This window comes from Apodemus sylvaticus, chromosome 9 (genome assembly GCF_947179515.1).
Source record: "Apodemus sylvaticus chromosome 9, mApoSyl1.1, whole genome shotgun sequence".
NCBI classification, from domain to species: Eukaryota; Metazoa; Chordata; class Mammalia; order Rodentia; family Muridae; genus Apodemus; species Apodemus sylvaticus.
The window spans coordinates 81069162-81083116 of NC_067480.1; the positions used below are offsets into that span (position 1 = coordinate 81069162).

Here is a 13955-nt window from a genome sequence, read left to right on the forward strand (position 1 = left end):
AGGTCACCAGGACCTTCTTCCCTTCAGACTCAGGAACAAGTGGCCAGGTTGCTTTGTTTGGGGGATAGTGGTTTTTTGTTTGTTTGATTGTTTTTTTCTCTAGTGGCTAACCTGGAATCCTGACCTCCCTAGCCTCACTTCACAATCGCTAAAGTCACAGGTATGTGTCACCACACCAGATCTATGACTTTTTGCTGTTTTGTTTTTCAACACAGGGTTCCTCTATGTAGCCCCGGCTGTCCTAGGACTCTTGCTCTGTAGACCAGGCTGGTCTTGAACTCAGAGATTGCTTTGCCTTTGCCTCCGGAGAGCTGGGATTAAAGGTGCCACTGCCCAGTGACTTATTCTTTATAAGCCCACCGAGGATGTCTAGTCTCCAATACCCCAGCTCCGTGCCCAGTATCTGCCCTTGCCGGCTCCCTTGTCATCTCCAACCCCTTCTGTGCCACAGAATTTGCCTAGTCTGCCAAGGCGAGTTAATGGTGGAATTCTCCAAGAAACAGCCCCTCCCCCTGCTGCGCCCTCCCCCAGCAGCCCCCTTCCCCTGCAGTCCTTCTCAAGCAACTCTTCTCTTCTGTTTCCTCTTTCCTGCGGCTCTCAGTCCCTAATCTCTCTAGCTTCAGATGTCTCTAGTGCATCTTGAGGGACAGAAGCCCTCAAGAGAATAAAGAGTTGGATAGAAAAGCTCTTAAGTAAGCGGCAAAATGAGAAACGGGGAGGGGAAGGGAGTGGAGGGAACTGGTCATCTGTTGCGTAAAAACAAACAATAGGGTCTTAAGCACCTAGACACTGTTGCGGGCTTTTGACCTGCTCTTGGATGTGGAGGACAGGAAAGTGGGGACTAAAGGATCTGAGGCACGTGTGCAGCCGAAGTACCTGCAGGAGCCGTCAGGAGCGCAGCAGCCGTGGGCCAGGTCACAGTAGGAGCTGCAGTCATCCGCTGAAAGAGATTGGTGTAGTGGGAGTGAGTCTGGGTCCGAGTCTGGCTTCCCAGGCGCAGGACTTGGCAGAGGTTTCAGTAGTCAGAAGGACTCAACTCATGGGCGTCCCATTCCAATGAGGGCGCCTAGATCTCACCAGCCGGATGGAACGGGGTGGCTGCAGTGCCGTCTCTAGCCGGCAGAGGTCAACGTGCCAGCGAGGACGGCTGAGGAGAGCCGGGACCCAATCCCTCGGGCAGGCTCACCTCTGGCAGGCTGGTTGATTGCCCCCAGGATGCACAGCAGGCACACGAGATTTAGGCAGCGGCAGCCGCTGGGCATGGTCAGTTCCGGCCTCTGGAGGGACGGACGGATGAACGGCCAGACGTGTAGACACCTGTGGGATGGCACTAGCTGGGAAGCGGCTTGACACGGAGATAGCGGCACTGATACGGGTTCCAAGTGACAGGAGCCAGAGGAGAGGGACTCCCCGGGTGGGGAGTGGAAGGGCGAGTGCGAGGAAGGGACGAGCAGGCGAAGGGACTGGAGGCAGGAACCCACTAGCCAGGTCTACGGGAAAGAGGCCAAAGGATGGCAGTAGGGAGCGTGGCCACCGCGCGGGAACAGCCAGGGCTGCGATCGCGATCCAGGTGGAGGGGTCCATAGGGATGGGGACGTGGGGGCTGAAGCGTGGGGAGGAACGGCTCCCAGCTCCTGGCTGCAAGATATCTCGGCCCGGGTCCTCCGACATCCGCCCACCCAGGCCTGCCTCTCACAACCCCCCCCCACCCCCCGGCTCGTTTCGCCTCGTTTCGGCCTGAGGTCCCCACCGGGGGACCGCGTCCTCCTAGCTTCTCACCTCCGGCTGGGAGGCGACGCGTCCCCAGGGCGCAGAGTCAAGGGGGATCCGACGGACTGGGCCAGGGGGGCCGCCCCTAACTGGCCGCGGGGCTCGGCACCGAGGTGGCTGCCATGCCAGCAGAGCACTCGGGAATCTGGGGCTGCAGGCGACCCCGAGCGGCGGCAGCGGCTCCTCGCGCGCGCTCGGCCCCCTGCCAGGGGCGGCGTGTGCCGGCGGAGCCCGCCTCTCCCCTCCCGCCGCCGCGGCCCGCCCCGCACGACTGCGCCCCGCGCCCACCCCCGCTGCGCACGGCCACACCTCGCGCTGCCACTCGGCCCTGGCACCCCCAGCCCTCTCAGCCCCTCCCTTCGCGGCCCCCAGCCCCCAAGCTTCGCTTTCTTCCTCCGAAATTAGAAAATCAAAGGAACTGAACTGGGCACACGCAGTAAAGCGCGGGCCGAAGGTGCGGGCCCTGCTGTTTTCCCATCTTCTCCCCGACCCCACCCCACCGCGCCCGCCCCCCCTCACTTTGCCCCTCACCCACGCCCCCCTCTGCACGCCCCAGTCTAGTGCGCATCATGATTTTCATCAGCCTTTCACGGTCCTCATGTTTTAGCCCGAGCACACTGAAGCCTTGCTTGCTGCCACCTTCCTCCTGTCACCAGCCCACGCCTCCCCGGCTTGCAGAGCCTTCATCATGGCTTCGTAGGTCAGCGCCTGCTCTCTGTGGCTTTCTTTCTTTCTTCGTTATCTCTTTCAGGATGGAGCATATCTACATAAATGTCATCCCAGTGTACACTTCGTTCTTTCCTCCCTTCGGCTCCCAGTTTTCACAGCCCATTCCTTTCCAAGCCCACCCTTGGGAAGTCTGCCTGGATCAGACACCGCCTATCTATCAGACACTTGCCCCACAAGTCCCTGCCACTGAACAGCCCCCGCGTGTGTTCACAGCTGCACATGTCGGACTGAGAGAGTTTTATATTGAGAAAGGGTGGGGAGCATTGCCCTTGTAGGCCTCCTTACCCCTCAGAGACTATGACTCCAAAATCTGAGGAAGACAAAAAAACCCAAAACGTGTATTTGTTGTTGCTTGGTTAGATAACCGTGCAGAGGGGAAGACCGCCCACGGTCTCTAGGTCATCCTATGGAACTTTCCTGTCTTTAAGATGAAAACGTTGGAAGGTAACTTCCCTAAATGCACAAAGTGGCTTTCCTACTGCGGAGAAGAGAGGCACAGGGCAACACCCACGCCCAGTCCCAGCTCGCTAGCTAGCTGACTTCCTCTTGCCTGGGGGCTCTCTGGATTTGAGTCACGAGTGGGTTTCTAGCATTCATTTCCTGTGTTCTAAGTTGTGTTGCTGTTTTCTTTTAGCAAAAATGCAAACCCAAAGCATCAACAATAGTGTAGAAAACGTAAGCCTGGCATGCTAACATAATGCGACTAGTAAATCACCTTTTTGAAGTCTAAAGGATTCCAAAATATGAGGATTTCAAGATGAAAGCAGCCTGGACTACATAAGAAGACCCCCCCCCTTTCCTCCCTCTCCCTCTCCCTTCTTCACTCCCCCTTCTTCCTCCCCTCCCCCCCTCTCTCCCTCCTCCTCTCTCTGAGAGAAACCCAGAGTGGGGAGGTGAGGAAAGAAACAGTGGACTCCAATGTTAGCAGTAGCTCTGTGTGTGTGATAAGATAGTTCTCTCCGTGGATAAGATGGATTGAATCTTTGCCTGCCTTCTTGATTGATTGATTCTTTCCTTCCCTTTCTCTCAACAAGGTCTCAAGTAGCCCAGGCTGGTTTGGAACTTACCATGTAGCTAAGGATAACTTTGAATTCCTGACCCTCCTTAGTGTCAAAATTACAGGTGTGCATTTACCACACCTGGCTAAGATACTGTGTATCATCTCTATTTTCCTCACAATGCACATGTATAATGTTCTTTGTGAAGTATATAATATATATTATATATAGCTAATACTTATATTTATAATATATTCATACTTTTTGAAATAAAGGGAAGGAAGAAATCAATCAATCAAAGCAAGCAAAGATTCTGAATTTTTTCATATATATTACTCTTTTGTGTCATTATAAATTCATTCAGCAAATAGGTATTGAGCACATACATGCTAGTGCCAGGTGGCAGATGTCATTCCAGGCACCAGGAACTGAGATTCCTGAGAAACAGTGCCTCCATCCCCCACTCCCCCACACCCCCAATCCTGGAGGCGGACCCCAGGTCCTCACAGGGAGAAGCTAACACTGCCAGGGGAAAAGCATCCTTCTTGCTGACGAGTGACTGACTGAAGATGGAAGGAAGGAGCACCCCCAGCTCATTGATGGAATGTATTAAAATCATCTGGTACAACTGTGAAGCGTGCGCAGCTTCTGCAGTTGATACATCACCTGCCTCCCCCTTGTTCTTTGAAGATTTCGGCAGCTGGCTCATTGTCACTCTCTACCCATGCCTCCAACTCTCAATGATTTTTTGCCTTTTTGTTCCTGGCTCCTGGTAACTCAGTGCGACAGAAACAACTCCCTAGCATGGCTGGTAGATTGCTTGTAAGGATGGCCACTACATCACCTCCTGTCCCACTCCAGTAGCCTGGCTGCCCCTCACAGCAGGTGAGTCCCTTACACGTAGGCTGTCCTCTATGATTCTGACTAACAGAATGTAATGGCGATGAGCCATGGGAGTCCCTGTCATCTAGGTCTCCAGAGGGAGCTGACCTTGGTCCTCCTAGAATCCTTCCAACATCAGTTAAAGAAGTCCGTGTTCAGAACCAGGCCCGGTGGCAGAAACCTTTAATCCCAGCACTTGGGAAGCAAAGGCAGGCAGATCTCTATGAGTTAGAGGCCAGCCTGGTCTACCTCCCTAGGCAGGGGATTAGGACCAGCTAGGGCTACACAGTGAGATTCTGTCTTTTAATTTTATTAGGGGAAAAAAAATAGATACCTTCTGTTTCTCTACAGATACCAGCTACATGTTTTACTACTCCCTTGTAGTGGCCTGGTCTGATGCTGCTGTGTGCTCAAATGCTAAATACTGTATCCCAAAGCCCCGGTTGCTGCAAGACCGCATGTGTACTAGTTTTTGTTGTATGAACCTTGTCCCCCAATTTATCCCTGATTGTTTAATAGAGATGTCTATAGCCTGGCTGGGTAGAAGAGAGGGGGAAAACCACAGGTGCTCAGATTTGGGGTCTCAGGCAGGGACACAAGAAGAAGAAAGGAGAGGAGGAAGAAGAGAGCCACGTTGGGGTAGGTGGGTACGTGAACACATGGTCACAAGGGCTGGCCTGCCAGAGCAGGAGAAGCCCAGGCTGAAGCAGCAAGTGATGTCTCAGGGTTATTGACAGGGAATGAGACAAAAGAGCACAAAGAGCTGATATCTGCCCAGCCCTAGTGCTTTAAGGCTTATTATAAACATAAAAGCCTTGTGTCTTTTCTTTGGGAACTAAATGATCTAAGTGGAGTAGAAATTCCCCCGGAATACTGTTTACCACAACGATCTCCTTTATTACAAATGCTTCAAAAATATTTGTTTAAGCTAGCTATGGTGTCTCGACTCTGTGATCCAAGCACTCAGGAGGCCGAGGTAAGTTCACTGCTGCGTACCTTAGTCTGCACAGGCTACATGGTAAGTTTCAGGCCAACCTTGGCTACACAATAGGACGTGGAAAAGAGAGAGAGAGAGAGAGAAAGAAAGGGAAGAAGGAAACGTCTTTGCGTTCCTGGGATTCCATGCCCAGGCTCTTTTCTGTCTTTATTCCTTCCTTCTTCCTGATGCCATTCTGCCCAGTGACTCTGAAGATCTAGCTTTGTCAAGACAGTCGCTCTCAACTCCCAGACCGTCTGTCTGCCTAGGCCCTCCCCATGGGTTAATGGACTTCACTTTCACAAATGCAAAGTCCAGATTTCCACTACACTCCAAACAGCTTTCCTTTGTCAGTTTTACCTGTCTCAGTGGATCCTCCACCTGTCGAATGTTAGGCCACAGTCATCACAATCATGTCATGTTTGATCTCTCTGTCTGTCTGTCTGTCTGTGTCTGTCTGTCTGCCTGTCTGTCTTTCCTGTTTGGACATGTGTGGAGTTCAGTGGACCAACCCTTTAGCTCCTCAGAAGCTATCCATCCACCTTGGTTGTTTAGACAGGGTTACTCACTGGCCTAGAGTTTACTGAGCTGCCTGCTGGCCAGTGAGCCCAGGGAATCCAAACACCTGCTACCACATGGGACTTCCTTACATGAGTTCTGGGATTAAACTCAGAACTTCATTCAGAACTTCATGCTTGCATAGACAGCACTTGGCTGACTAAGCCATCTCTCCGGCCTTCTTCTTTCTTTCTCTTTTATCTTTGTGCGTGTGTGTGTGTGTGTGTGTGTGTGTGTGTGTGTGTGTGATGTATGTGTATGTAGGATATATGTGTGCATGTGTATGTATGATTTATATATGCATGAGTATGTATACTGTGTATGTATGTATGTATGGTGTGTGTATGCAGGCATGTGCATGTATAATATATGTACACACACATGCATGTATGTTATATGTTTGTTTGGTGTGCATGCATGCATGGTGTGTATAAAGGCATGTGTATATATGATGTATGTACATACACATGTATGTATGATATATGATTGCATGGTGTGTGTATGCATGATGTAGCTATGCATGTGTATATATGGTATGTGTATATACACATGTATCCATAATGCATGTTTATGTAGTGTGTACATACAAATGAATGTATGATATATATTCATATGGTACATATATGTGTATGTATGATGTGTGTGCATGTATATGTATAGTGTGTGATATGTGTGTATTACATATGTATGTATGATGTATGTATAGTATGTGCATACAAATGTATGTATGATGGATGTGTGATGTTTGTATAGTATGTGCATGCAAATGTACATAAGATGTGTATATATGCATGTGTGTATATAACATATATGTGCATGAATGTGTATCTGTGATATGTGTGTATGTGTGCATATCTATGACATGTGCATGCATGTGTGGGGGCACATACCTGCTGCATATGGAGGTCAGAGGAGACCTTGTTAGAGGAAGGATATCCTTGTTGCTTGCTAGTACACTTAGTATGGCAGACAAACTGATCCTTAGCTTCCAGAGAGAGGCATCGCCATGGAAACACTGGATGGCATAGGTGCAGGATGTCTGGCTCTGTGTAGGTCTGGGGATCCCCACTTAGGTGTTCAGCAAACCCTGTACCCGCCGGGCTGTCGCCCCAGACCCCCTTCTTTATTTTACAATCCATATCCTGCAGATTCTGCCTTTGAATCTATCAAGAATTTAGCCAAACATGGTAGCACATGCCTTTAAAGCCAGAAGTCCAAGGACAGAGGCAGGAGGCTATCTGAGTTTGAGGCCAGCCTGCTCTAAAAAGTGGATTCCAAGGCAGCAAATCCTGTCTCAAAAAACCAAAACAACAATCACAAAAAAGCATTTGCTGCTTTGCTGCTTTTCACAAATTGACTATAACACCTGGTTCAGGCCACTGTTACTTTTGACTTTTTCCCCTAATTTTATTTATTTATAATTTATTGTGTATGTTTATGGATGGGCATGTGCGACAACCTACATGTGGAGGTCAGAGGAGAATTTTCCAGGGTCAGTTCTCTCCTTCTGCTATGTAGGTTGTAGGGATTGAACTCAGATTGTCCTACTTGGCCACAGACACCTATACCTGCTGAGCCTTCTCATGGGCCCACTACCATTGCCTTTCATTGAGATTTTGCAACCTCCCAGAACAGTCCTCTATGATCATGTATCAGGCATGGTAATGCTGATAAAAGTAAGTGCAGCAAATGTGACTCAGTATCTAAAACTAAATCCTGATTGTAGTGAGTCAGTGAGACGGCTCAGCAGATCAAAGCACTGGCCATGAAGGCTGACTACATAAGTTCAATCCTGGAGATCCACGTGGTGAAAGGAGAGAACCGACTCCTGCAAGTTATATTCTGACCTTCACATGCAGGTGGGACATGTGGACCCCCCCACACACATATATGCATGAAATAAACAAGTAGATAAATAAGTGCAATAATAAATGAATACATTAAATAATAAACAAATAAATCCCATCAAAACAATCAATGGAGGGTCTGGAGAGATGGCTTAGCTATTGAGAGCACTGGCTGGGTGCTCTTAACACCCAGAGCCTGGTCTCTTCCAGAAGACCAGGGTTCAATTCCCAGCACCCACATGGCAGCTCACAACTGTCTGTAACTCCTGTTCCAGAGGATCGGACACCCTCACACGACATACACGCAGTCAAATCACCATTGTAGAGAACAACAAAATAAATGCATAATAAAAAAAAGTCCTCTGACCTTCACATGCACGCCTGTATATATGCACGCTCACACAAATAAAGTAATTTAAAAATCAAAGAGTACTAAAACCTCCTTTACCTCATAGCTCTATTCCCTGTTGCTGGGTGCCTGTGGTAGCAGATCTTCCTTGTCAGCTTTGCTGATTTAGAATCACCTAGGAGCAGTGCTAGTCATTTCTACGTATGCATTTGCAGAGAGGTTTAACTAAGGAGCAAAAATCCCACCTCTAAAGTGAGCAGCACCATTTTCACAAGCTGGAGTCCTGGCCTAAATAAAAAGGGGAAAGAAGAGGACTGTGGAGTCGGCACTGACCCCCTCTGTTTCCTGGCTGAGTGACTACTGCAGTGACCGCTGTGGGCAGCTGTCGCCAGGTTAGCCTAGGTGAGTGGCAGCCCATGTGGCTGAGCCCGTGCAGAACCCCCATCTCTGCCACCACGGCCACTTTGTTCCTGGGCCCATTAGGCAGTGACAGGGATGGCTGGGGAGAGAGGCTGACTGTCCACAGAGGGATCATCCTGTCTCCTTGGTTATTGAACTCCTCCTCAGCTGAAGTCACCTTTGGATGAGCATTTGCAGGGCACACAGGCATCCTTACATCCTTCACCCATTCGGAGAGATCGTACACACGCTGCTTCTTCTTCCTCCGGCATCTTTCTCACCAACTTTTTTTCTTTCTTTCTTTCTTTCTTTCTTTCTTTCTTTCTTTCTTTCTTTCTTTCTTTCTTTCTTTCTTTCTTTCTTTCTTTCTTTCTTTCTTTCTTTTTATTTTCCTGAGACAGGGTTTCTCTGTGTAGCTCCAGCTGTCCTGGAACTCACTCTGTAGACCAGGCTAGCCTCGAGCTCAGAAATCTACCTGCCTCGGCCTCCCAAGTGCTGGGATTATGGGAGTGCGCCACCACCGCCCAGCTCTCACCAACTTTCTAGTTGTGATCTTTATGATCAGCCAGTGACCTGGTTGCAGGTTGACTACACTGGACCACTTCCTCCATGGAAAGGACAACGCTTTGCCATTACTGAAGATACAGAAGATACCTATTCTGGTTATGGCTTTGTCTTTCCTCTGGAATGCTTCTGCCAGAACCACCATCCCTGATATCTTAACCACTGTCATGGTTTGCCACACAGTATTCTTCTGACCAAGGAAATTACTTCACAGCCAGGAAGTGTGACAGTGGTCCCAAGATCATGGAATCCACTGGTCTTACCATGTTCCCCACATTCCTGAAGCAGCTGCCCTAATAGAAATATGGAATGGTCTTTAAATTTTTTTTTTATTGATTCTTTGTGAATTTCATGTCATGGACTCCAATTCCATCTGTCTCCCCATCCCTTTATGTCTGCCGTCTGCCCTTGCTGTCTCTCTGGCAAAACAAAACAAACTCTTGTTGTGGAGGCTGCATTGAATCACCATGTGTCCCACAGTCCACACTTTCGCCCAAACAGCTCTCCTCGCCAATGTTCACTGCAGTGAGTCATTGCTCTGGTTTGAGGCCTCTGGCTTCTGTTATACCATGAATATCGAATCCTCAACAACACTCCTCTAGGATATCCAGTTGTTGCCTTGTGTCATGGAGATCCTGTGCCTTTGGCTCTGCAGGACCTGCTCCTTCATGCATGTCAGGAGTTCACAGATGAGGTAGATGTTGGGGTGAGCCAACTCAAAGGCCTGAATCTGGTCTCAGTGATGGCTGAGTTGGTCAGCCTGCTACAGTGAGTTCTCCAGCACAGCCCAGGCTAGCTCACCCAAGTGCTACAGTTGCTGAGGGGCAGGGCCTGCTCTCCTGCTCTCATCCCTAAGGGCTGGCTCACCCGTGCTGTTGCTACCAGGCAAGGTGCAGGGCCCTCTCTCCCTAGTGCTACAGCCAGTAAGGGGCAGAGATGGCTTTCCAGTCCTCATGACCTCAGGGTCCTCTCCCGCCTGCTGCAGGCAGTGAGGCATACAGGGGGGAAGAACCACCTATTGAAGATGTATACAGTGTCAATTGGGTGGCAGCAGCCTGGAGGGCTGGGGCACACTTCTCCAAAAGGCAGTATATGCTTTGAATCAGTATCCAACATATGGTATGGTTTCTCCCATAGCCAGGAATCAATCAATGTGTGGGACAGGGAATAATTCCACTCTATCACTCCTAGTGACCCACTAGGGAATTTTTGCTTCCTGTTCCCACGATCTTAAGTTCATCTGGCCTAAACATTTTGGTTCCACTAGAAAGGGGTTTGCTACTGCCAGGAGCCACGACAAACATTCTATTGAACTCAGTCTTCCCCCTTTGGGCTCCGAATGCCCTCAAACCAACAGGCTAAGGAAGGAAGAATGGTATTAGGAGGGGTGACAGATCAGATTACTGTGGAGAATTGGATTGCGTGTCCTGTGATTAAAGTCAATGTGAAACTACAACAGCCTAATCCAGACAGGATAAGAAAGGGCACAGGCCCTTCAAGTATGTGTCACTCCTCCAGGAAAAGAGCCAAGACCTGCTCCGACCATTCTGTTGTATTTTTGTTTTGTTTTGTTTTTTCGAGACAGGGTTTCTCTGTGTAGCCATGGCTGTCCTGGAACTCACTCTGTAGACCAGGCTGGCCTCGAACTCAGAAATCTGCCTGCCTCTGCCTCCCAAGTGCTGGGATTAAAGGCGTGTGCCACCACTGCCCCTGTTGTATTTTGTTAAGAATGCGTGTGGGGGGCTAAAGAGATGGCTCAGCACTTAAGAGCACTGGCTGCCCTTCCAGAGGACTTAGGTTCAGTTCCCAGCACACACATGGCAGCTGACAACTGTCTGTAACTCCAGTTCCAGGGGATCTGACACACTCACTCAAATGCACATAAAATAAAATTAAATACATTATTAAATATTTAAAATGTTTATACAGATATTTGTGGTTAAATTTTTAAAAAATATTTATTTATTTATTTATTTATTTATTTATTATATGTAAGTACACTGTAGCTGTCTTCAGACACCAGAAGAGGGTGTCAGATCTCTTTATGGATGGTTGTGAGCCACCATGTGGGTGCTGGGATTTGAACTCAGGACCTTCGGAAGAGCAATCAGTGCTTTTACCTGCTGAGCCATCTCTCCAGCCTTTAATTTTTTTTTATCATACGCGATGTAACAGCAACTAAGAGAATATCAATGGTTAACATATTTATGCTTGAAATACTAAAAGAAAAATGTCCCTTAAGGGACATTGCTTTCTATTCTAAACTTTTTTTTTTGTTTTTTTTGTTTTTTTTTTGTTTTTTGTTTTTTGAAACAGGGTTTCTCTGTATAGCTCTGGCTGTCCTAGAACTCACTCTGTAGACACCAGGCTGGCCTTGAACTCAGAAATCTGCCTGCCTCTGCCTCCCCAAGTTCTGGGATTAAAGGCATGTGCCACCACTGCCTGGCTGTTCTAAACTTCTAATGCAATTGTTTGGCAGATAGTCATATCATGTTAGGTATAATGATGACCTTGTTGTGTCAAGTTGGCAGGAGGCCACCTTGGGATGGCTACTCTTGGTTGTCAATTTGACTCCACCTGGAACCGACTAAACCCTAAATGCATGAATATACCTGTGAGGGGCTTTTGCTTAATCATTGGAAGTGGGAAGCTCCACTTCTAATCTAGATCTCTGAGGTAGGAAGACAATCCTCTACTCTGGACCACAGCGGCCGGAAGCCCGTAGAAAGAACTTGGAGCTCTCTTGCCTGCTTGCTCTCCCCTACTAGCAAGCCCTTTACCTCACTGGCACTGCAGGGGACTTCTTTCGGTTGCCAGCAGATACCAGCTAAGACATCCAGCCTCGTGGACCGAATAACTACTGGATTCTTGGACCTTAAATTCATAGGCAGCCATTGTTGGATTAGCAGGACCACAGACTTCAAGTTATTCTAATAAATCTCCCATATATATATATATATACATATATATGTATATATATGTATGTATATGTATATATGTGTATATATGTATATATGTGTATATGTGTGTGTATATGTATATATGTGTATATATGTGTGTATATGTATATATGTATATGTGTATTTATACATATACACACACAAATACAAACATGCACATATATATTCGTCCCGTAAGTTCTGTTACTCTAGAGAACTCTAACTCACACACTGACCACACATTCAGTGTGACCAGCTGCCTCAATCTCTCACCGCTGTGCTTTCTCCTCCATTATGGACTGTATCCCCCTCACACTTCGAGTAAAAAAAATCAACTCCTCCTTTCTTAACTTGCTTTTCTCACAAGTATTCTGTCCCAGCAGCAGGAAGGCGATACAGTGACCTTTCAGAGCCTTAGAGTCTTTGTTGGTCAGAGATCATCCCATGTACCAGGCACTAGTCTGAGCACTGTGTGTGTGTGTGTGTGTGTGTGTGTGATGATTAGTATTAATTGTTACTTGCTAGGCTCTGCGGTGGTCTAGGGACAAGTCTCCAAACACACTTCAAGACATTAGCTTCTGGCCATGCGGGTGAAGGATTATGTTGGTTAGGTTCCTTGGGAAGGTCCACAGTGGAAGTGGTTGGCACCATTCCTCAGCTGTGGACTGTACAAAGGGAGAAAGCTAGAGGAACACATGCTCTGTGCCTCCTGAGTGTGGATACAATGTCATCAACTCACTCAAACTCCCACTGTTGTGATTTTCCAGCCATGATGAACTCTAACCTGTAACTGGGAGCCAGAATAAGCCCTTTTCTCCTTTAACTTGTCTCTGTCAGGATAAATCATCACAGGAACAGGAAAAATATTGGGACAGTTCATGAATTCATTTGACCCACAACTCTGACCTAGATGCTATTTTTAGTCTGCTTTTATAGATGGGGACTGGACATAGAGCTTCAGACATTTAGCTCTGGTCAGGCTAGGTGGTGGCCACAGCTGCAGTTGACCCCAGGCACTCTGTTTAGGACTGTCTTACCACTGACCTATGCTAGGGGAAAGTGACAGGTTCAGCTGGTAAGGGAGCTTCCTGGTTGATGCCCATTAAACTCTTGGCTTGAATTTCTGCTGTATGACTTAATGTGTTCACTTTAGCAGCACATATAGTAAAATTTAAACGATACAGAGATTAGCTGGTCTCTGAGCGAGAATGAAACCCGAATTTGTAACTCAGTAGTTGTTCTTTGGTGGACCTGGGAACGGATTTTGCTGGCAACCAGATGACTTTGGGACATAGTGGTGATCACTAGTCAAAGCTGGCTCATTTCTGGCTTTGCTCCCAGGCCTGGATGATAGCTATAGTTCTCTAGAACAGTCAAGATACCTCCACAGCCCCTGAGCCAATATCTTTTCTGAGTATCTGTCTTTCCTGGCCCTCAGAAATATAGCTTCATCCTTCTAGGTCTCTCAAACTCCCAACTGAGAGGAGGGGTCTTGAGTTTGCTGTCTCTCTTCTTAGGATCCCTTTCACAGGAAAAGTCTTGTATATTAGTTATCAAATGAGCTACAGATACAGTAAGAACCTGTTATTCATTCATTCTTGTTTGCATTGACCTACCCATGGAAGATTTTTTTCTCTTTAGCTGCCAGAGTCTTACATGATGGTAGATTCTGTAGGTAGGACCAGAGAGGGAAACCCCACCCCCACCCTCACCCCCACCCTCCCACTCCCCCACCCCCACTCAGTGCCAGATGCCCAATGAGTATGACTTATATATTTTGTTTCTGAGGCTAAATCCTATTCAACCCAGGCTGACCTCCAACTGGCAATGTAGTTGAGGAGAATTGAGCTTCTGATCCTCCTACCTCTGCTTTCTGAGTGCTGAGATTATAGGCATTGACCCCACATCTGGTTTGCTTATACAGTCTGGGGGTTGAACCCAGTG

At 47.9% G+C, this 13955-nt stretch overlaps 1 protein-coding gene and 1 non-coding gene across 2 annotated transcripts in view; one reads left to right on the top strand and one right to left on the bottom strand.

Moving 5' to 3' along the window:
• The window catches only part of Dlk2 (delta like non-canonical Notch ligand 2), a 4699-nt gene extending 2751 nt beyond the window's left edge, over positions 1 to 1948 (bottom strand). The window contains exons 1-3 of the mRNA XM_052192503.1: positions 1780 to 1948; positions 1187 to 1317; positions 877 to 940 (exon numbers count right to left, since the gene is read on the bottom strand). Of these exons, the coding sequence (XP_052048463.1) occupies positions 877 to 940; positions 1187 to 1262 (140 nt within the window). The 5' untranslated portion in view covers positions 1263 to 1317; positions 1780 to 1948. The remainder of the gene's footprint in view (positions 1 to 876; positions 941 to 1186; positions 1318 to 1779) is intronic.
• An 11203-nt stretch (positions 1949 to 13151) lies between these two features.
• Positions 13152 to 13254, top strand: LOC127693107 (U6 spliceosomal RNA). The gene has a single exon (XR_007979585.1). It is a non-coding gene; the product is annotated as a U6 spliceosomal RNA (small nuclear RNA).
• Positions 13255 to 13955: the final 701 nt, after the last annotated feature.